Source organism: Entelurus aequoreus, linkage group LG13 (assembly GCF_033978785.1).
Source record: "Entelurus aequoreus isolate RoL-2023_Sb linkage group LG13, RoL_Eaeq_v1.1, whole genome shotgun sequence".
NCBI lineage: Eukaryota > Metazoa > Chordata > Actinopteri > Syngnathiformes > Syngnathidae > Entelurus > Entelurus aequoreus.
The window spans coordinates 38,082,230-38,104,804 of record NC_084743.1 but is presented as its reverse complement, the minus strand read 5'-3'; the positions used below and the strand labels follow the sequence as shown (position 1 = coordinate 38,104,804).

General features: G+C 44.2%; 1 protein-coding gene across 11 annotated transcripts in view; it reads right to left on the bottom strand.

Moving 5' to 3' along the window:
• The window catches only part of hecw2a (HECT, C2 and WW domain containing E3 ubiquitin protein ligase 2a), a 304,402-nt gene that overhangs the window by 141,506 nt on the left and 140,321 nt on the right, over window positions 1-22,575 (bottom strand). For all 11 annotated transcript variants that reach the window (XR_009828322.1, XR_009828323.1, XM_062067818.1 and 8 more), the window contains 2 exons: window positions 1,934-2,036; window positions 1,753-1,849 (listed from right to left, as the gene is read on the bottom strand). Coding sequence is in view for 9 of the 11 variants with exons in the window: in XM_062067818.1 (XP_061923802.1) it covers window positions 1,753-1,849; window positions 1,934-2,036 (200 nt within the window). In the remaining 2 variants the exon portion in view is untranslated. The remainder of the gene's footprint in view (window positions 1-1,752; window positions 1,850-1,933; window positions 2,037-22,575) is intronic.

Below are 22,575 nucleotides of genomic sequence, written 5' to 3'. Positions count from 1 at the left end.
ACATCCAAATTGCACTGTATATTTTGAACTTGCTTTAATAAAAATATGTTTAAAAAAAACTACGATATATTTAAATGATACCAAAAATTATAAAGAAGAACAAATTAGTAAAGTAGATAGTACCAACACAGTAATGACAATAAACATTTTTGCACTACAAATGAAACAAAAAAATACCAATAGAAATAATAATATTGATAATGTAGAACAATAACTACATCTATTATCAACATTACAATTGCTTCAAATGCAAAAATACATAAATGCAATGAATATTTGAAGTACACAAGTAAGGCGATAAAGAGGAGAGGGACAAAAGAGGAGCAGGATTTATTAACCTATATTATTATCGTAAAAATATGTTAAACTATTTGTATGAGTATGATTGTGTACACTTGCATGTATGAATACTGTATATGTTTGATGAAGCGTGATTGTATGCATGAGTGTATGCATGTGTATGTATGTTTGTACAGTGAATGTGTGTGTGGATGTACTGTATGTACAGTGTCTGTGTGTGTGTGTGTGTGTGTGTGTATGCATTTTATTAAATTAAAATTACAATTAAAATATTAAAATTAAATTAAATCAAATTAAATTATCCCCTCAACTCCCCCCAAAAAGGATTAACTCGCTGGAATAAAAAAGACAATATAACATTCATCAATAAACGGGGACGCATGTGAAAAAGTGCAATATATTTATCTGTACAGTAATCTACTTATTTATTTATATATATTTATATATATTTATTTATTTATATATATATTTATATATTATTTATATATATTTATTTATTTATATATGCACCTTATTGCTTTTTTATCCTGCACTACCATGAGCTTATGTAACGAAATTTCGTTCTTATCTGTGCTGTAAAGTTCAAATTTGAATGACAATAAAAAGGAAGTCTAAGTCTAAGTCTAATTTACAGTGTGTGCGTATGTATGTGTGAATGTACTTTTGTATGTATGTATGTTTGTATGGACAGTGTATTTTCCCAGTATGTGCAGGAGCCAAGGCATAGACCCAGCCACCCAGAAATCCCCACCCAATACAGCAGGTGCAGCACCCAGGGAACAAGGGATCACTGGCGCCACGCAGGCAGGCTGGCCAGCGACAGGACCTCCATGACGAGCCTAGGGCCCAGGCCGTAGACAGATGCGCCCGGCCAAAGGAGAAGCAAAAGACAACCATCCTCCAAAATAACAAGAAACTACACCCCAAGTTGGCAGAAAGACGGGACATCCCGCCCCGAGGGGCCCAGAGACTCCCCACAGCCAGACGGTAAGACCGCTGACCACCAGCAACCGGGCCACCAAGAAACCCCATTGGAACCTTTGGTTTCTCCATGCGAACTCCAGTGTAGGAACGAGTCAGCAACTCCAGTGCAAACAACCGAGTCATGGCCAAAAGGCTTCCCCGAAGCAGAGCCAAAAGTCCACAAAAAAGCACTGAAAACAGCACAAAAGTCACAAAAGTGCCACACCTCGTTATGAAGTTCCTAAGGGTCTCAAACTAAAAGGCAAAAAACACATGAAAACAAGAGGGAAACATCAAAGAACACAAAGGGGGACACACAAGAAAACAAAGCTCCTGCAATCAGGTGCCACTACAACTGTGCCATCTTGTAAAAAAAAAATGTTTTTAATTAGATGAAAGAGTATGATGATGATGAGTTTGGTGATGATGATGATATTGTTGATAAATTTGAACATGTGTATGAAGATGAGTAGATCAGAAGAGACATACTTGAGAGAACTGTTCCTGGGAAGTTCTGGGTGTCGTTCCTGCAGGATCTCGTATATGTTCGCTTGTCGTAGAAAAGCCACAATCTTATCATTGTACGCTGGACAAAAATGTAATGAAAAATGTAAATAGTACAATATTATCATATGATACATCATTTTCAAGTCATGCTTTCCTCACATACCCACAGGCACCACATCCTGGTACTGGCTTCGACAGGAACCGCTGAAGGTACTGGATGGTCGTGGCATCATGGGTGTATTGCTTTGTCGAGAGTCATCTGTCACCTGCGACATAACAAGGTTTTTACATTTGACGTCAGTTTGCTGTTTCATTCTGTTGTTGGCAGTTGAGAAATGAAATCCAGCTTATTTCTTTTAACTGCCACATTGGTTGAACATGTTCCAAGTTATGTCGCCCAACATACTCTGGCAGTAGAACTCACTTTGGTTAGCTCCCGGTACTACTTGGTGGTTTCTGCTCTTAATTAGCTGCCCTCAAACATCTTCTGCTCAGAAGGTACCGTTGATGGGAAGCAGAGAGGGCAGACATATATATCGTCCATCCATTCATTTTCTACCACTTGTCCCTCACAGAGTCGCGGGGGTGGCTGGAGCCTATCCAAGCTGCATTCGGGCGGAGGGTGGGGCACCCTGGACAAGTCGCCAGCTCATTGCAGGGCCAACACAGACAGACAACATTCACACTCACATTCACACACAGGGGCCAATTTTAGTTTTGGCAATCAATCTATCCCCAGGTGCAGTTCTTTGGAGGTGGGAGGAACCCACGCATTAACGGGGGAAAACATGCAAACTCCACACAGGTTGATTTAATAATGTCAAATACAAATAGGGCAAAAAGAGAAGTGTCCCACACTTATCTTATGTAACGCAATTCTGTATAGCAGATATGGGCATCTACATCAACAATATGATTTGCCTGAGTGGCTGAACGGGACATGTTAGGGGGAAAAAAAGTGTCTTCAATTGCTGTCAGGTGATTGGTTCATGCGCACATGGACCATAGGTTCTCTGCCTTCTTCACATGGTCAGAATGGAGGATATTACCACCTCATGGCTTTTTTTGTACACAATGATGCTAAACCAGGGGTTACCAACCCGTCGATCGTGATCGACCAGTTGATCTTTGGGAATGTACTGGTCGACTTGAAAAATATTAGCAGAAACCATTTAATCTGACATCAACATTTGCAGTGAGGCAGATTCTGTATTGAAGTGATGCAGTCTCTGTATGGTGAAGAAGGAGCTGAGCCGAAAGGCAAAACTCTCCATTTACCGGCCGATCGACCTTCCCATCATCACCTATGGTCATGAGTTTTGGGTTATGACCTAAAGGACAAGATCATGGGTACAAGCTGCCGGAATGAATTTCCTCCGTAGGGTGGCGGGGCTCTCCCTTACAGATAGGGTGAGAAGCTCTTTAATTCGGGAGGAGCTCAAAGTAAAGCCACTGTTCCTCCACATCGAGAGGTGCCAGATGAGGTGGTTCGGGCATCTGGTCAGGATGCCCCCCGGACAACTCGCTGGGGAGGTGTTTAGGGCACGTGCAACCAATAGGAGGCCACAGGAAAGACCCAGGACACATTGGGGAGACTATCTCCTGACTGGGGCCGTGGCAACACCTCGAGATCCCCCGGGAGGACCTGGACAAAGTGACTGGGAAAGGGAAGTCTGGGCTCCCTGTTTAGGCTGTTGCCCTGAGGAAGAGGATGGATGGATGGATGGATGGATGGATCAGTGCTGTCCCCACACAGCGAGTGACAGACCTGCCAACAGGCACGCATTTTAACCCTTGAACACACCCGCACACCTCGTCGCTCTTCAATAATGCATCCCACTCATCTCAACACCGTGGCCCCAACCCAGAGCGCAGCAACACACCTTGTCTCACAAACGTGCATTGCATGACGTGCACATCAAAAACATAACTGAGCTGCAACAAAGTGTTAAGGCTGGCTGTTGCAACGCATCAAACATTTTCCAACACCCAACATCTAGCGGATCTCCTCTCAACCACAACCACCATGACTCACTCGTAAAGGGAAGCTAACAAGCTAAATAGAGTTTAGTTTTTGCCATTGACGACATAACATATGATAAAACAAGGCGGTCAGCTAAAAAAGGACTTTTCACCCGCTGTCAATCAAATACGAAAAACCAACCAGGGGAACGGCTGATTGTACTACTTACGATGCTGGCGTCACACAATCACCACCATCTGACTCGCATCCCCATATGTGAGGATAAAATCACCAAAATGATTCCCTAGGGCGGCCACCGTGGCTGCTCACTGCTCCTTTCACCTCCCAGGGGGTGGAACAAGGGGATGGGTCAAATAAAGAGGTTAATTTCACCACACCTAGTGTGTGTGTGACTATCAGTGGTACTTTAACTTTAACAAATATACTACAGTACTAAGACTTCAGTGGCCACAAACAGCTGGCCTCTACAGCAGTGGTGCCCAAAGTGTAGCACAGTGGCCATTTCACATACGTTTTTTTAATAACGCGACATGGTGTCAGCTCATGAGATGTTATATGGATATGGAGATATACGTATATATACCTCGTGAGATGATATATGGAGATGGAGATATATATATACGTAAATACTTATATATATATATATATATATATATATATATATATATATATATATATATATATATATATATATATATATATATATATATATATATATATATATATATATATATATTGGTTACCTACCTCTGCGCTGGACGGACGCTTTTCTGCTTGCTCTCGCTTGCTCTCGCTTCTGCTTGCATTTTTTGCTACTATCTGCTGCTATTGTCTTACACAAAGAGCAACAGCTCTTGGATACTTACCAAACCAGTGGGACTATATTTTCTTTTAGATAACAGAGGCATTTTTCAATATTTTTACGACGTCCTCAACACTACGCGAGGAGGCCTACCATTCAAGATAAGCCTGAGCCCGAGCCTGTGCTACAGTGCTAAAGGTAATCAGCAGAAGATGCCTCCTTTCTCTACGGAAGATTACCACAAACTGCTACAGAAGATTTTACTGTTGGAAATAAAAATGAATCGGTTGGAAGTGAATTTAGAAGTTAATGGACAATGTGGCAACAACACCACTCTAGCACTCCTGTCGACTGAAAACACTGGACAGCACCATGCTACAACCCAGCTAACTAGCAACAATGAAGCTACGAAGAAACGGGAGGTCCCTGTAGAGGGTAATAAATCTACCAGTGAAAATCCTCCCTGGAACACACTTGGTGCAAAGCCAAAGAGAAGACCACCTCCCTGCGACAAGGGAGAATGGATATCTGGCAGGACCCAGCGCCCCGATATCTCTGATCTGACCGGCTGGCCTGCGCTACCATCTTCAGCCAGGCATACTGCATCATCAACTCCACTGCCACGTAGGACACAGCAGCGGACAGCTGAGAAGAGGAGAACTACCAATAAACCTCCCCAGCAAGCAAGTGTCCAACTAAAAAACAGGTTTGCCCCACTGTTGATGGACAATGGATCCCCCTCTGATTGCCTGAATAACCCACCATCACCACGCAGAAGGGTAAGACCTGCTAACTTTACACCACAGAGAAAGCTAACGAGAGCTCCTGAAAATCTGATTGTGGGGGACTTTTCTGTAAAAGATATGAAAAGCAATAATAACACCAAAGTACTCTGCTTTCCGAAGGATCTGGTATCTGACATGGAAAAAAGAATCCTGGAAATTGTCGCTGCACACCCAAATGTGAAAAATATCATCCTGCACATTGGTTTTAATGACATTGTAAAACAACAATCAAGAGAGCTGAAAGAGCACTTCAATAAACTCTTTGAAACAGTCAGCGCTGTGAATACTGACGTTTTTATCAGTGGTCCTCTACCCCCAATCAGGAGAGGAGCTGAGAGATTCAGTAGACTTTACTCGCTGAATGAGTGGCTATCAAGTGCACTTCTTGCTCGTTCAATGCATTTTATTGACAATTTTAGCTTTTTCTGGGACCGCAGGCATCTTTTTAAGGCAGACGGAATTTGCCTAAATAAGATGGGAGTAAAGCTATTCATGAACAACATGTTTCACTTCCTGCATTTTGCATCTATCATCACTGCCAAGGACAAGAGACAAGAGGAGCCACCGAGGAAGGAAGACACGACACAGCCTATCAGGAACGTCGAAGGAGGACCGCCACTGCAAAAGGAGAACGTCGACCATGAGATACACCAGAGCAAAGAGGAGAGGTGTCTATCCTCCTCTACCGCCCCTCCCTCCATTCTGAATGCGTGTGAAGATCCCTCCCCCACATCCCCCAAGCCATCCACGTCTCCATCTTTCTCCCTCCCTCAAGAAGCCCTTTCTCCCCCCTTCTCCCCCTTGGAGTTCCGGGAGCTACCCCCACTCACGCCCCACCCTACTCAGATTTTTACCCCCCTAGATCATCGCTCACCTCCACCACCCCCTCCACGAAGGCGTGCTCCACAACCCCCCAGCCATACTTCACCCTTCTCACGCCAACCCCTTACACGCCCTCAACGTCCACCTTCAGTAGTTCGTCCCAGCTCTGACGCTGCTCACTCTCCCTCTCTCTTACGTCAAACCCCGCCTCGCCCTGACAGCAGTCCTGAATATTTCTGATACAGAAAAGGGTTCAGCAGTAGACCACATTATCAGCTGGACCCAAGGTTGCCTACATCAAATCATGGCACCTTCTACATTCCTGTTGTGACTACCAAGAGAGTAAACATTGGGAAACTTAGCCACCCTGCTAACCTAAACAATCTCATTCCTATTCTCTCCAAATCAAAGCCAACATCGAAGCCTGTCAATAACACCATCAGGATGGGTCTGCTCAATGTCAGGTCTCTGAATAGCAAATCATTTTTAGTCAATGATTTTATTAGCACTTCTAAACTTGACTTTATGTTTTTAACTGAAACATGGCTGGAACAAAATAACAGTGCAAGCATTCTGATCGAGACAGCACCCCCCAACTATAACTTCATTGATATATGTAGATCGGGGAAAAGAGGTGGAGGGGTTGCTGCTATATTTAAAAACATGTTTCAGGGGAAACAGATGTCACTCTGTGATTTTACGTCATTTGAATACCTGTGTGCTGTGTTGAAATGCTCTCCCAAAATTCTCTTGTTAATTATCTACAGGCCACCTAAATATTCCGCAAATTTTTTTGATGATTTTACTGAACTATTGTCTAGCATCTCCACTGACTTTGACTGCCTGGTTATAACTGGTGATTTTAATTTTCATATTGACGATTTAAATGACAAGAGCGCAAAAGTACTTTTTACTATTTTAGACACATTTGAACTGTCTCAACATGTGAAAGAGGCTACTCATTGTAAGGGACACACTCTGGACCTGATTATCACAAAAGGTCTCAATGTTTCTGATGTTCTTGTGATTGATCCTTCATTGTCTGATCATTTCTGTGTTTTCTTTAATATTTCTGTAATTCCGGACACACAAACAGAATCAAAGAATGTCAAAAAGCGGTACATAAATGAACATGCTAATGTCCTCTTTAAAAACGCCATCTCCTCACTACCACCTCTAAACCCATGTCATGCTGATGATCTTGTAAGCAACTTTAATTCCAAAATTGTGAATATCATAGATATCATTGCACCTGTTACAGTTAAAACGATTTCTGGCAAGCAAAAGGCACCCTGGAGAAAATCTGCTGCTGTAACAGCCCAGAGAAGAGAGTGCAGGAAGGCTGAACGAATCTGGCGGAATACAAAACTTCATATTCACCATGACATCTATAAAGAGAGCCTCCAGGCCTACAATTTAGTCTTAAAAAGTGCTAGAGAAACATTCTTCTCCAATATCATAAACAGCAACACAAATAAGGCCAAAACCCTATTCACAACCGTTGACAGACTGACTAAACCCCCAACACAAATACCAGCCGAACTCCATTCCACGCAGAAATGCAATGAGTTTGCATTCTTTTATACTGATAAAATTGAAGGCATCAGACGCACCATCAATATCTCAAGTAAAAAAGTTGGATCACCACCCCATTTAGTCAAAAGTAACACAGCAATGATGGCAAGCTTTAATGCCATAGACTCTAAAACTTTAGTGGAAACGGTGACAGCTCTAAAGTCATCCACCTGCTGCCTTGATGTTTTACCTACCAACTTCTTTAAGAATGTTTTTGACTGCCTATCAACAGACGTCTTGCAAATAGTTAATAATTCTATTCAATCGGGCAATTTCCCGAAGGCTTTCAAAACTGCAGTCATTAAACCTCTTCTAAAAAAGCAGAGCCTAGATGCCTCTGTTATCAACAACTACAGACCAATTTAAAATCTACCATTCATAAGTAAAATAATTGAGAAAGTTGTCCTCCAACAACTAAATCACTTCTTGGCTTCTACTGGCTGCCACAAAAACTTCCAGTCAGGATTTCGACCTCTTCATAGCACAGAGACGGCCCTTCTTAAAGTTATAAATGACATCCGTCTAAACACAGACTCTGGCAAAACTTCAGTATTAATGCTTTTGGACCTCAGTGCTGCATTTGACACTGTCGACCACTCAATACTTTTGGACAGGTTGGAAAACTGGGTGGGGATCTCAGGCACAGTTTTAAGCTGGTTCAAGTCATATCTACAAGATAGGAACTATTTTGTTTCCATTGGTGACTTTGTATCAGAACCAACCAACGTAACGTGTGGAGTCCCCCAAGGTTCAATCTTGGGGCCGACTTTATTTAACATCTATATGCTCCGACTAGGACAAATCATGCAGAATAATAACATTGACCATCATTGCTATGCCGATGACACCCAAATCTATGTAGCGCTATCACCAAATGACTATCGCCCCATAGATCTTCTGTGCCAGTGCATTGAGCAAGTCAAACACTGGATGTGCCAAAATTTCCTACAACTAAATGAAGATAAAACTGAGATAATTGTTTTTGGTGCTAAAAAAGAAAGGTTTAAAGTCGTCCAACACCTTCAATCACTGTCCCTGAAAACCTCAAATAAAGCCAGAAATCTTGGGGTTATTTTAGATTCTGATTTACATTTCGACAGTCACATCAAATCAGTAAAAAAATCGGCCTACTATCACCTCAAAAATGTAAAAAGACTTAGAGGGCTCATGTCAGCTCAAGACTTTGAAAAACTTGTACATGCCTTTATTACCGGTAGGCTAGACTATTGTAATGGTCTCCTTGCAGGTCTTCCCAAAACAACTGTCAGGCAGCTACAGCTTGTTCAGAACGCTGCTGCTAGAGTTCTAACAAAGACCAAAAAATGTGAGCACATTACACCAATTCTTAAATCCTTACATTGGCTCCCTGTACATCAGAGAATTGATTTCAAAATCCTCCTGCTCACATATAAATCACTACATGGTCTAGGGCCCAAGTATATCACTGATATGCTCCCACTATATAAGCCCTCTAGATCACTAAGATCTTCTGAGACCAATCTGTTAGCGGTTCCAAGAGTAAACTCAAATCAAGGGAGAGCATCATTCAGTCACTATGCAACAAATAGCTGGAATAAACTTCCTGAATATGTCAGACTCTCCCCAACTCTGACTACTTTTAAAACTAGACTGAAGACTTTTATGTTCACCTTAGCTTTCAGCTAAATCTTTTAACTTTCAACGTCTGCACTGTTTTTATTTTTATTGTCTGTATTTTAATTTTGCTTTTATTTTCTTTCATTTCACTTTGTTGTCTGTGAAGCACTTTGAGTCTGCCTTGTGTATGAAAAGCGCTATACAAATAAAGTTGCCTTGCCTTGCCTTGCCTTGCCTCTATGTATATATATATATATATATATATATATATATATATATATATATATATATATATATATATATATATATATATATATATATATATATACATATATATACATATACATACACATATCTATATATAGACAATATTCACACTCACATTCACACACTAGGTATTATGCTAATTATGCACCAAACACATGCGTGAAGCTTTTCCTCACTACAAGCAGCAATGCGCGCCATATATATACATATATATACATAAATATACATATACATACACATATCTATATATAGACAATATTCGCACTCACATTCACACACTAGGTATTATGCTAATTATGCACCAAACACATGCGTGAAGCTTTTCCTCACTACAAGCAGCAATGCGCGCCAGTCGGGTTTCCTCCAATGATGTCGTCTCTCGGGGATTGAAGGTAAAATTGTCTTGTCTTGTCCGGAGAACGACTTGCCATGGCTTTGGATCTGACATTTCCATAATGTCTCCTTTCTTTGTGCAGTTATACTAGCTATTTTTGAGCTTGTGGCTCCAAAGTAACTGGATGCAAATTACACATTTCCCAAGCTACGGAACGGGCCGAGGGTCAAAAACGTTAATCACGCGTAAAAAAAGTATCCCCCTCAAAGTAACTTATAAGCTATTTTACCTTAACCGCTAAATGGTCAGTGATCAGATAAATGCATATGTCAGTATAAAAATGAGTGTGGAGACTCAGCAACTGGTGTGCTTGCTGGAATTTTTCACTCTAAAATACAGCCTGAAAGAACTGTTATCAAGCTGTTATCAAGTTATATATATATATATATATATATATATATATATATATATATATATATATATATATATATATATATATATATATATATATATATATATATTAGGGATGCAACGGTTTCTCACGGTACAATATCAAGTTATTAAGGCCACAGTACGATATTATTGCGGTATATATACAAAAAAAAAGCTGAGTAAAGTGTTAGGAATGTTTAGGATAAACACGATTACTGTAATTGAACACAAACATAATACTAAAATGTTATAATCATATTTTCTTACTTCTAAGTGCAAATAATTGTGTAGGAATATCTGTCTAAAGCAAATATTAAATAGAATAACTTAGAATTTATATCTTTAAAGTAACAATGTAAACATGCAGTGCAACAAGTGTAAAACAATAATGTAAAGTTTAGTGTTGTGAAGTCTCTGTGCGTGTGGGTTCTCTGTGGCTGTGACGAAAGGATGGGACTTGCAGTCCAGGGCTCAACAAAGTATTTTATTTTGTTTTTCTTTTGATTTATCAGGGCTGTCTCTCTCGCGGCTTCCTGCTCGCTCGTCTGTGCTTTCCTCTCTCCCCTCTCATGGCCTCTGCCCATGCTGATAAAGGAAACAGGTGATTAGATAACCCGCTTCAGCTGGGGAATACAGCCGAAAAAGTTATTTTTCAGAAAAGTAAACTAACAATATAATTTTTAATAATGTAAACACCTCACATGAGGAATAGGCTCCAGCCCCCCGCTACATCGAGGGACAAGCAGTTGAAGAAATAGATGGATGGATTGAGGATGTTTCAAGTAGCTTTTTAGATTCCCTTCATTTCCTGCGATGAAACTTTTATTAGTGATTTCCTGCTGTGCAGTGCGACGAGAATGGCTGTCACGTCTTGGAAACTCTCGAAAACGAAAGTGGCGACCTTTTCTTTGCCGGAACAAAAGTCCGCCAAAGAAGTAATATTTTGGCTTGGACTTGTTTGACTGTTTGTTAGCTACATACGTTTGTAACTCATCAAGTTATGGACAAATTTATTGTCCAAAAAAACTTTTATCTATAACGAGCACAAACATACTTCACTTCCTGCTTACACCATTCAACCTCTCTATGTTGCCGTTCCCACGCTGCGCAGAGGATTATGTTCTAAAATGCTACAAAAAAAAGACACTCACCAAGTTTTCGTTTGATACGTCACGGTATTGTAAAAAAAGACTTTGAAACCGAAATACAGCGGTATTTATAATACCAATACATCCCTAATATACAGTATATATATATATATATATATATATATATATATATATATATATATATATATATATATATATATATATATATATATATATATATATATATAACGGGACAACCGGTAGAAAATGGATGGATGGATGTATAAATATATGAACAGTATAGTATATATAGACATATACATATATATACCGTATTTCCTTAAATTGGCGCAGGGAATATAGTATTCGCACGTCTAGAATTACAGCCGGGTCAAACTCGTTTCTCAAAATAATTAACGCATGCTTGGCCTTATCGCCGGTTCATTATTAACGCCGGATCAAATTCGTTTCGCAAAATATTAATTTTATTAACACATGTCTAGAATTTTCGCCGGGTCAAACTCGTTTCGCAAAATAATTAGCATATGCTTAGAACTTCCACCGGGTCAAACTCGTGACGTCACGAGTGACGCTTTACCTGTCCTCCTTTTCAAAATGGAGGAAGCTGATTTCAATAGTTTGAAATCGGACAAAGGCAAAAAGATTAAGAGCTATTCAGTAGGATTTAAGGTCCAAGCTATTGAATACCGGTATGCTAAAAAGAACAGTAAGCAGCTATGTTTTATTAATATACCGTAGCTGCGTGTGTCAAATATTATGAATCATTAAATGACTCCCGCCTTTTGGTGGTAGAGGGCGCTAGTGATTCTTCTTGCGACTGCTGGTACTCGGCAGCAGAAGAAGTGGCAGCAAGAGATCGTTTTTTTCCCCCTTGTTATGTTAGTGTTATAATACAACTAAGAATGACGACAGACACCAACTCTAGTTGACTCTTTACTCGGGAGCCCCCTGAACTTCCTGTGTCCCCCCCAAATGGGTCCGTGGTACAACACACTCAACAACAACCATTCCTTTACAGAACACCTCCCCCTTAAGTTTGACCTCTTCTTCAAAGCCAATGGTTATCTAAAATTATCTCTTTAAATGCCCCCCTTGACATTACCTAAACATTTGCCGTATGAAATCTTACTTACTTATATCTTTCTGTAAGACACACTTAGTGCATAAACATATATCTTATATAAACTGTATAACCCTGAAAATCAATATTACTTTTTCTTTTCAAACAATCAACTTACATCCCATAAACTTCAAGCACATGAACAGTATGAATCAGATTACAATCCTCTTTCCTTTCTGTTTTTTTTTTTTTTTTTTTTTTCTTTCTCTTTTTTTTTTTTTTTTTTCTCACACACACCACATTGTCTCAACAGTCCTAAAGATCCAGACGTCTAGGAGGGCATGAGACTCGGCCTGATGCTGTGATGTACTTGTTAGATGCGTCTGTATCAGTATTTACGTGTCTGTTTGTTTCTGTAGTGGTGCGTGCAGGTGTGCTTGAGTTACCTGGCTCTGGAGTGTGCTCTGGGGTGTTCTCAGTGTAGTCTTGTGTGTCAGGCGTCTGTGTGTTGTGAATTGGGCGCATGTGTGTGCGATTACGCCTAAGTGAGCCCTCTTCAGTGTTGATAATGTAGGATCTCGGTGTAGACGCTTTCTGCACCACTGTCCCGTGTTTGTTTTCTTTCGGCAGCCAAACCTCTTGGCCTGACTGCAGCTGCGGCAGGACCCGGACTCTGTGGCGCTGGTTGTACCGGCGCTGCTGTTTCTCCTTCGCTCGCCTTTCCTCCTTCCGGAACTGCCTAATGCCTGGCCACCGAGGACGAAGTGCAGCGGGAACTTGGGGAATGTCAGAGCGGATCTGTCTCCCCATTAGGAGTTGTGCTGGAGAGTAGCCACTCTCCAGCGGCGTGGCGCGGTATGTCTGCAGCGCCCTGGCCTTGTCGCCGCCTCCTTTCCACAGCCCTTTGACTGTGGCAACAGCCCGCTCCGCCTCGCCGTTGGCCTGTGGGTATCTGGGGCTGCCGGTGACGTGAGCAAATCCATATGCTCTGGCGAAGGTCTGGAACTCTGAACCGCTGTACTGCGGCCCATTGTCGGAGAAGACCGTCTCTGGTGTCCCATGGCGACTGAAGACGTCCTTGAGAGCAGCCACTACTGTCTCCGCAGTAGCTACTTCGAGGTGTGCTACTTCTATGTAGCGTGAAAAATAGTCCACTACTAGCAGGTATGTACTATTTTTCCAAAAGAACAAGTCCGTGCCGACACGTTGCCAGGGTCTCTCCTGCACTGCTGTCGTCAGCAGCGGCTCTCTCTGCTCTGCACGATGCTGTGAACAGGTGTTGCAGTTCTCCACCATCTGTCTGATGTGGCTCGACAGTCCTGGCCACCAGACCGCCTGGCGGGCCCTAGCTCGGCATTTAACGACCCCTTGATGCCCACTGTGTAGCTGCTGTAAGACTTCCCCCCTCAGCTCACCTGGAATGACGATGCGTTGGCCTCGGAGGAGCAGCTGTCCATTCATGGTGAGGTTGCCTTTTTCAGGCCAAAAGAGAGCCAGCTCTTGGGGCAACGCATGTCTCTCAGGCCATTCAGTCTCACAGTATCTGATCAGCTGCGCACAGATTGGGTCGGCTTTCTGCTTTGCTGCGATGTCGTTTAGACGGTGCTCTGTAGCGGGGAAGCTCTGAGTGACGGCGTCCAGGAACACTTTGACCTCGGCCTCTTTCTCCTTTTCCTCCGCCGTGAAGGTGTGTTGGATTGGGGCCCTGGATAACGTGTCCGCTGTTATCAAGCTCTTCCCCGGCACGTGCACGATATCGAAACAGAATCTCAGAAGCCTCAGCCTGAACCTCAGCACTCTCGGTGGGAGTTCGTCGAGAGCCTTGGTGCTAAGCAATGGCACTAGGGGCTTGTGGTCTGTCTCCAACCTGAATTTCAGTCCCAGCAGGTAGGAGGACAGACGCTCACACGCCCACGTAGCTGCCAGAGCTTCCTTTTCAATCTGAGCGTAATGTCTTTCGGTGTCTGACATACCTCTTGAGATGAAGATGATTGGTCTCCAGGCTCCGTCTGACTGCTGCTGGGTGAGGACGCCCCCGAGACCAAAGGATGAGGCGTCCGCCGACACGCACGTCTCCGCTGTCGGTGAGTAGGCAGCCAGCACCTGTGTGGAGCTGAGCTCCTGTTTGAGTCTTTTGAAAGCCTCTTCTTGTGGCGCTTCCCAGCACCACTCGTTCTTTCCGCACAGCAGGTCTTTGATTGGGCGTGTGTATGACGCGAGGTGCGGCAGGAACTTGCTGAGGTAGTTGGCCATCCCCATGAGTCTCTTCACCCCCTCGACGTCCGTCGGTGCAGGCATCTCCTGTATGGCTTTGATCTTTTCGATGTCCGGTGTCACACCATCCACGGAGACTCGGTGGCCCAGGAAAGTGATGCTGTTCTTGCTGAACTCACACTTCTCCCCATTCAATGTTAGTCCCTCCTCCTGGAGCTTCTTCAGGACCTGACAGAGTCTCTCGTCGTGCTGGGTCTGGCTGTCCCCGTAAACCAAAATGTCGTCCGCGTGACACACTGCGCCTGCGCAGCTCTCCAGCATCTGCAACATCCGCCGCTGAAAGTGTTCAGGTGCAGAGGAAATCCCGAACGGCAAGCGGTTGAACGCGTACCGTCCGAACGGGGTGATGAATGTCGTCATCAGCTTACTTTCCTCTGCTAGCGGGATTTGCCAGAAGCCGGAGGTGGCGTCCAGCTTTGTGAACGTTTTCGCCCCGGCCAGCATGCCCAGGGTGTGGTCGACAGCGGGGAGGATGTATCTCTCCCTCTGAACCCACCCGTTTAAATGGGTTAGGTCTACGCACAGCCGCATCTTGCCGTTGGGCTTCGGCACTACGACTAAGCCAGCACACCAGGGTGTGGGTTGTGTCACCCTGGAGATGACACCCATGTCGACCATGCGATCCAGTTCCTTCTTGACTTTGTCGCAGAGGGGAAGAGGCACGCGGCGTGGGGAGGACAGAGCGTAGGGGACTGCATCGGGCTCCAGGGCGATGGTGTAGGGCTCCTTTAATTTCCCTAACCCGGTGAACACAGTGGGAAACAGCGCTTTAAAGTCCTTCTGCTGTGTTTCCACTGTATCAACACGCCGCACCAGATCGAGGGCCTTGATCGCTGGGAGGCCTATCAGAGGCTTGGACAGTCCATTGACAACATAAACATCCTGTCTGGTTGTTTTGCCCTTTGCCGTCAGACCCCCTTTAAAACATCCTTCAACCTCAAGTCTGTGTTGCCCTGGGCCATACAGCACTTTTCTTGACTGTTGCAGTGCCCCGTGGATTTTTCTGAAGTAGATACTGCTGGGAATCGCGTTGACAGCAGCCCCCGTATCCAGCTTGAACGCCAGCTCTCGTCCGTTCAACTGTAGCATTCCGATCCATTCATCCTCTCCCTCTGAGCTCACTTCGCCCAGGAACGCAAACTCAAACTCCTCCTCCTCACTCTGTATGATGTCGTGCACACTTTTAGCTGACCTGCATATTTTGGCAAAATGTCCTCTTTTGTGGCACTTGTGACACTCGGCATCACGAGCAGGACACTCTTTCCATGGGTGTTTTTTCGTGTTCCCACACTTGCCACACCCTGTTGTCTGCACTCTTTCCATGGGAGTTTTATTGTATTCAACTTTTCGCCCCATCTGGTTCTTTGTTATTGCTTCTACATGACCTGCTGACGGCTCTGCCCCCCTCAGCCCCGGCTGTTGTTTTTTCACTGCTGCACTTTGCTTGATCTGCGTTATGGCTTTTTCTAGGGTGAGTTCTGCATCTAGCTGTAAACGCTCCGACAGCCTCGCATCTAGGATCCCGACAACTAGTCTGTCCCTTATTAACTCGTCCCTCAGAGTACCAAACTCGCAATGTTCAGCTAACGTGTGCACGGCGGTGATAAAGGACTCCACAGTCTCGCCTGGTTGCTGACATCGCCGGTTAAAGCAGGCCCTTTCATAGATCACGTTCCGTTTACTCACGCAGTGTGTTTCGAATGCTGCCGTGACGTCGTTGTAGGACTTCTTTTGTTCCTCCGTTAGCTGCAGCGCCTTCAAAACGTCCTCAGCCTCCTCCCCCGCCGAGTACATAAAAGCATTCACCTGGAATTCCTGAGACTGCTTGTCCAGTCCAGATGCAATTCTATAGCGATTAAATCGCGTACTCCATCTTGGCCATTCCTCTGGTTTCGAAAAGTCAAATTTACTTGGCGGGAAGTATTGAGGCACTTGGAGCAGCGCTGCTAACTGTTGCTGTTGTTCGTCCATTTTTTTTTTATTTTTTTTTTTCTCTTACGTCGTCTTTTCCTTTTTCGTTGTAATCTTCTCGGTTACACTGCTCGTTACTACCGTACCACTAACGTCACTAAGTTTCTGACACCATGTTATGTTAGTGTTATAATACAACTAAGAATGACGACAGACACCAACTCTAGTTGACTCTTTACTCGGGAGCCCCCTGAACTTCCTGTGTCCCCCCCAAATGGGTCCGTGGTACAACACACTCAACAACAACCATTCCTTTACAGAACACCCCTCGCCTTGACTTTTAACAAGGAGGATTACATATCTAAAATAAAACAGTTTTCTAAACTGGACTTTCAATCGAAGCAGGAGGTAATAATTAAAGGAATATCTCCATCGAGACAGAGAGACTTTTAAAACTGAAGAAAAATAATACTTCTACAAACAAGTTTGTAATGATAGTGTTTGACCACATGGTGGTAGTAAGAGTCTACAAATGACTAGGAACCAAAATATACCGTACTATGTGTCAGGTAGGACTCTTCAGAGAGGAACACACCTTGTACGCACGAGTGTTGAAGTAGCGTTGGTAATATGTGATCGTGATTAAAAGACAGTTCTACAAGTCATCCAACGATGTCTTATTTGAAAACAATAACATGGTACCAGGAGTGAAGAAGGACAGATACTATGATACTTTGGGAGGTCGAGTCCAAGGTCACAACCTATTGTGATCGAGGGAGTTGAGGTACAGACCGTGGACTCATTCAAGTACCTCGGGGTGTGGGTGGATAACAAGCTGGACTGGACTGTTAACACGGACCACTTGTACAGGAAAGGACAGAGCAGGCTGTACTTCCTGAGTAGGCTGCACTCCTTCAACGTCTGTAATAAACTATTGTGGATGTACTACCAGTCTGTGGTTGCCAGTGTTCTGTACTACATCGTAGTGTGCTGGGGGGGCAGTATATCTAAGAAGGACAGCTCCAGACTGGAGAAACTGATCAGGCGGGCCGGTTCTACGATCGGACTAAAACTGGACTCACTGGTGACGGTGGCAGAGAAGAGGACTGTGGAAAAACTAGTGAGCATCCTGGATGATGCCAGTCACCCTCTGCATACCGTTGTCAGTAGCCAGAGGAGCCTGTTCAGTGCTAGACTGCTTCATCCCAAGTGCAGGACTAATAGACTAAAAAACTCCTTTGTCCCACACGCCATTAGACTGTACAACTCCTCTCTGGGGGCGAGGGGGGGTACTAGAATGACGGTGGGATGCAAAACATTAACAGTGTAATACATTTTCATAACATGGTCACTAATGCCTAGTTTCTCTTGTTATATTCTTATTTTACTGTTATATTTGTATTCTCATTGATGCTTTTTGTTTTTATTCTATTGTAATATTTTTCTATTTTGTTTCCATTTATACCCCCATTATTTACTTTTTTAAATTCGATCTCAATTCTGTACACTGCTGCTGGAATTTTAATTTTCCTGAGGGAACTCTCCTGAAGGAATCAATAAAGTACTATCTATCTATCTATCTATCTATCTATCTATCTATGTCGCAATCGTCCCAGTTTGCTGAGGTTCCAGAGACTGTTTCAAACCAAGCAACAGCTGAGTCCGATGTTTCATCTACACCTACTGACTTTGAAACAATGCCAATGCAGCACAGGAATGAAGATGTGACTGACGATCCTGAACCTGTGTACAGAAGAAACCAATAATAACATAACAAAGTCATCGATGCTTTTGGTCAGAAGGAGCTGCGCATGGACTTAATTTATAAGTAAAGGTAAGACCATAATAACGTTTTTTTTTATTAAATGTGCTTTTCATGATGGTATGCTTACATCACACTCAAAGCGCACGCCTAAATTTACCGCATTCCTTTTGGTAAACGTGAGAAGAGGTTTTAAAATAATTACCGCATGCACGGCCATCCCGCCGGTTTCCGGTAAACGCCGGAGTGACAGGAGGTTTTAAATTAATTAGCGCCCCTGCGGCTATTCAATGAAATACGGTATATATCCATCCATCCATCCATCTTCTTCCGCTTATCCGAGGTCGGGTCGCGGGGGCAGCAGCTTAAGCAGGGAAGCCCAGACTTCCCTCTCCCCAGCCACTTCGTCCAGCTCCTCCCGGGGGATCCCGAGGCGTTCCCAGGCCAGCCGGGAGACATAGTCTTCCCAACGTGTCCTGGGTCTTCCCCGTGGCCTCCTACCGGTCGGACGTGCCCTAAACACCTCCCTGGGGAGGCGTTCGGGTGGCATCCTGACCAGATGCCCGAACCACCTCATCTGGCTCCTCTCGATGTGGAGGAGCAGCGGCTTTACTTTGAGCTCCCCCCGGATGGCAGAGCTTCTCACCCTATCTCTAAGGGAGAGCCCCGACACCCGGCGGAGGAAACTCATTTCGGCCGCTTGTACCCGTGATCTTGTCCTTTCGTTCATAACCCAAAGCTCATGACCATAGGTGAGGATGGGAACGTAGATCGACCGGTAAATTGAGAGCTTTGCCTTCCGGCTCAGCTCCTTCTTCACCACAACGGATCGATACAGCGTCCGCATTACTAAAGACGCCGCACCGATCCGCCTGTCGATCTCACGATCCACTCTTCCCTCACTTGTGAACAAGAGTCCGAGGTACTTGAACTCCTCCACTTGGGGCAGGGTCTCCTCCGCAACCCGGAGATGGCACTCCACCCTTTTCCGGGCGAGAACCATGGATTCGGACTTGGAGGTGCTGATTCTCATCCCAGTCGCTTCACACTCAGCTGCGAACCGATCCAGCGAGAGCTGAAGATCCTGGCCAGATGAAGCCATCAGGACCACATCATCTGCAAAAAGCAGAGACCTAATCCTGCAGCCACCAAACCAGATCCCCTCAACGTCTTGACTGCGGCTAGAAATTCTGTCCATAAAAGTTATGAACAGAATCAGTGACAAAGGGCAGCTTTGGCGGAGTCCAACTCTCACTGGAAACGTGTCCGACTTACTGCCGGCAATGCGGACCAAACTCTGGCACTGATCATACAGGGAGCGGACCGCCACAATCAGACAGTCCGATACCCCATACTCTCTGAGCACTCCCCACAGGACTTCCCGAGGGACACGGTCGAAGGCCTTCTCCAAGTCCACAAAACACATGTAGACTGGTTGGGCAAACTCCCATGCACCCTCAAGGACCCTGCCGAGGGTGCATGGGACACAGTTCCACGACCAGGACGAAAACCACACTGTTCCTCCTGAATCCGAGGTTCGACTATCCGGCGTAGCCTCCTCTCCAGCACACCTGAATAGACCTTACCGGGAAGGCTGAGGAGTGTGATCCCACGATAGTTAGAACACACCCTCCGGTTCCCCTTCTTAAAGAGAGGAACCACCACCCCGGTCTGCCAATCCAAAGGTACCGCCCCCGATGTCCACGCGATGCTGCAGAGTCTTGTCAACCCAGACAGCCCCACAGCATCCAGAGCCTTAAGGAACTCTGGGTGGATCTCATCCACCCGGGGCCTTGCCACTGAGGAGCTTTTTAACTACCTCAGCAACCTCAGCCCCAGAAATAGGAGAGCCCACCACAGATTCCCCAGGCACTACTTCCTCATAGGAAGACGTGTTGGTGGGATTGAGGAGGTCTTCGAAGTATTCCCTCCACCGATTCACAACATCCGCAGTCGAGGTCAGCGGAACACCATCATCACCATACACGGTGTTGATAGTGCACTGCTTCCCCTTCCTGAGGCGGCGGATGGTGGTCCAGAATCGCTTCGAAGCCGTCCGGAAGTCGTTTTCCATGGCTTCCCCGAACTCCTCCCAAGTCCGAGTTTTTGCCTCCGCGACCGCCGAAGCCGCACACCGCTTGGCCTGTCGGTACCTGTCCGCTGCCTCAGGAGTCCTATGAGCCAAAAGAACCCGATAGGACTCCTTCTTCAGCTTGACGGCAACCCTCACCGACGGTGTCCACCAACGGGTTCTAGGATTACCGCCACGACAGGCACCAACTACCTTGCGGCCACAGCTCCAATCAGCCGCCTCGACAATAGAGGTGCGGAACATGGTCCATCCGGACTCAATGTCCAGCACCTCCCTCGTGACATGTTCAAAGTTGTTCCGGAGGTGGGAATTGAAACTCTCTCTGACAGGAGACTCTGCCAGACGTTCCCAGCAAACCCTCACAATGCGTTTGGGCCTGCCAGGTCTGTCCGGCATCCTCCCCCACCATCGCAGCCAACTCACCACCAGGTGGTGATCGGTAGAAAGCTCCGCCCCTCTCTTCACCCGAGTGTCCAAAACATGAGGCCGCAAATCCGACGACACAACTACAAAGTCGATCATGGAACATGGACAACCTTATGTTTGAACATGGTGCTTGTTATGGACAATCTGTGACGGGCACAAAAGTCCAATAACAAAACACCGCTCGGGTTCAGATCCGGACAGCCATTCTTCCCAATCACGCCTCTCCAGGTTTCACTGTCGCTGCCAACATGAGCATTGAAGTCCCCCAGTAGAACGAGGGAATCACCCGGGGGAGCACTCTCAAGTACTCCCTCGAGTGAATCCAAAAAGGGTGGGTACTCTGAGCTGCGGTTTGGCGCGTAAGCGCAAACCACAGTCAGGACCCGTTCCCCCACCTGAAGGCGGAGGGAAGCTACCCTCTCGTCCACCGGGTTGAACTCCAACATGCAGGCTCTGAGCCGGTATATATATATATATATATATATATATATATATATATATATATATATATATATATATATATATATATATATATATATATATATATATATATATATATATATATATATATATATATATATATATATATACAGTATATATATATATATATGTATATATATATATATATATATATATATATATATATATATATATATATATATATATATACAGTATATATACACATATATAAAAATGTATATATATATATATATATATATATATATATATGTATATATATATATATATATATATATATATATAAATGTTCAGGCCTCCAATCACCATACAACAAGTGGGATCTTTAAAGGAGAACTGCACTTTTTGGGGAATTTTGCCCATCATTCACAATCAATATAAAAGACATGACTACAAATGTTTTGGGGTTTTTTTGCATTGTAAATATTAAATAAACTTAAATAAAAGTCCGCTTACAGCGGAGCCAATGAGAGCTCCACTATTTCGCCCATAAAATCCAATAAATAACCATTCAAAAAGCACCAACAATACTCCATTTACATTTCATGATATGAATATTAACAAAGTATTAGTTATATTGTATTATAAGCGCTAACACAGACAAACTATTTATAGCACCACCGTGATCACAAGCTTGTGTGCCTGTGTTTACATTATCGAGTGGTCTGCTGCTTCCTCGCTCCTTGGAAGTTTACTCTAGATCATAAATCATGCATCTCACCTGCACAGAATAAGTCTGAGTAAGTATTCCGACAAGTTGATACACTTTGACAGCCATTTAGGACCGGACCTGGCGAGGACGACATGAAAAGACGCTTGGTCCCCCCTACCCTTTTCCTCGTGAGGATTATGAGTCATTCTTCACCTAAATGGGAATACGTGAACATCCCAGCAGTCGGCATTCTAATGACAAGCAGACCTTGCACGTAATTAATGTTTTATTATGTTTGTTGGCTCTCATAAAGTCTGCATTGAGTAAAAATCAGTGATGAAGAAAAAAAAGCAAACCTTGTGATGCGTTTTTTAATTTGATACGCCGCGTATGCTTAAAATAACCAAAACATGTTAATATTAAATGTTGTTATAAATGTACCCGT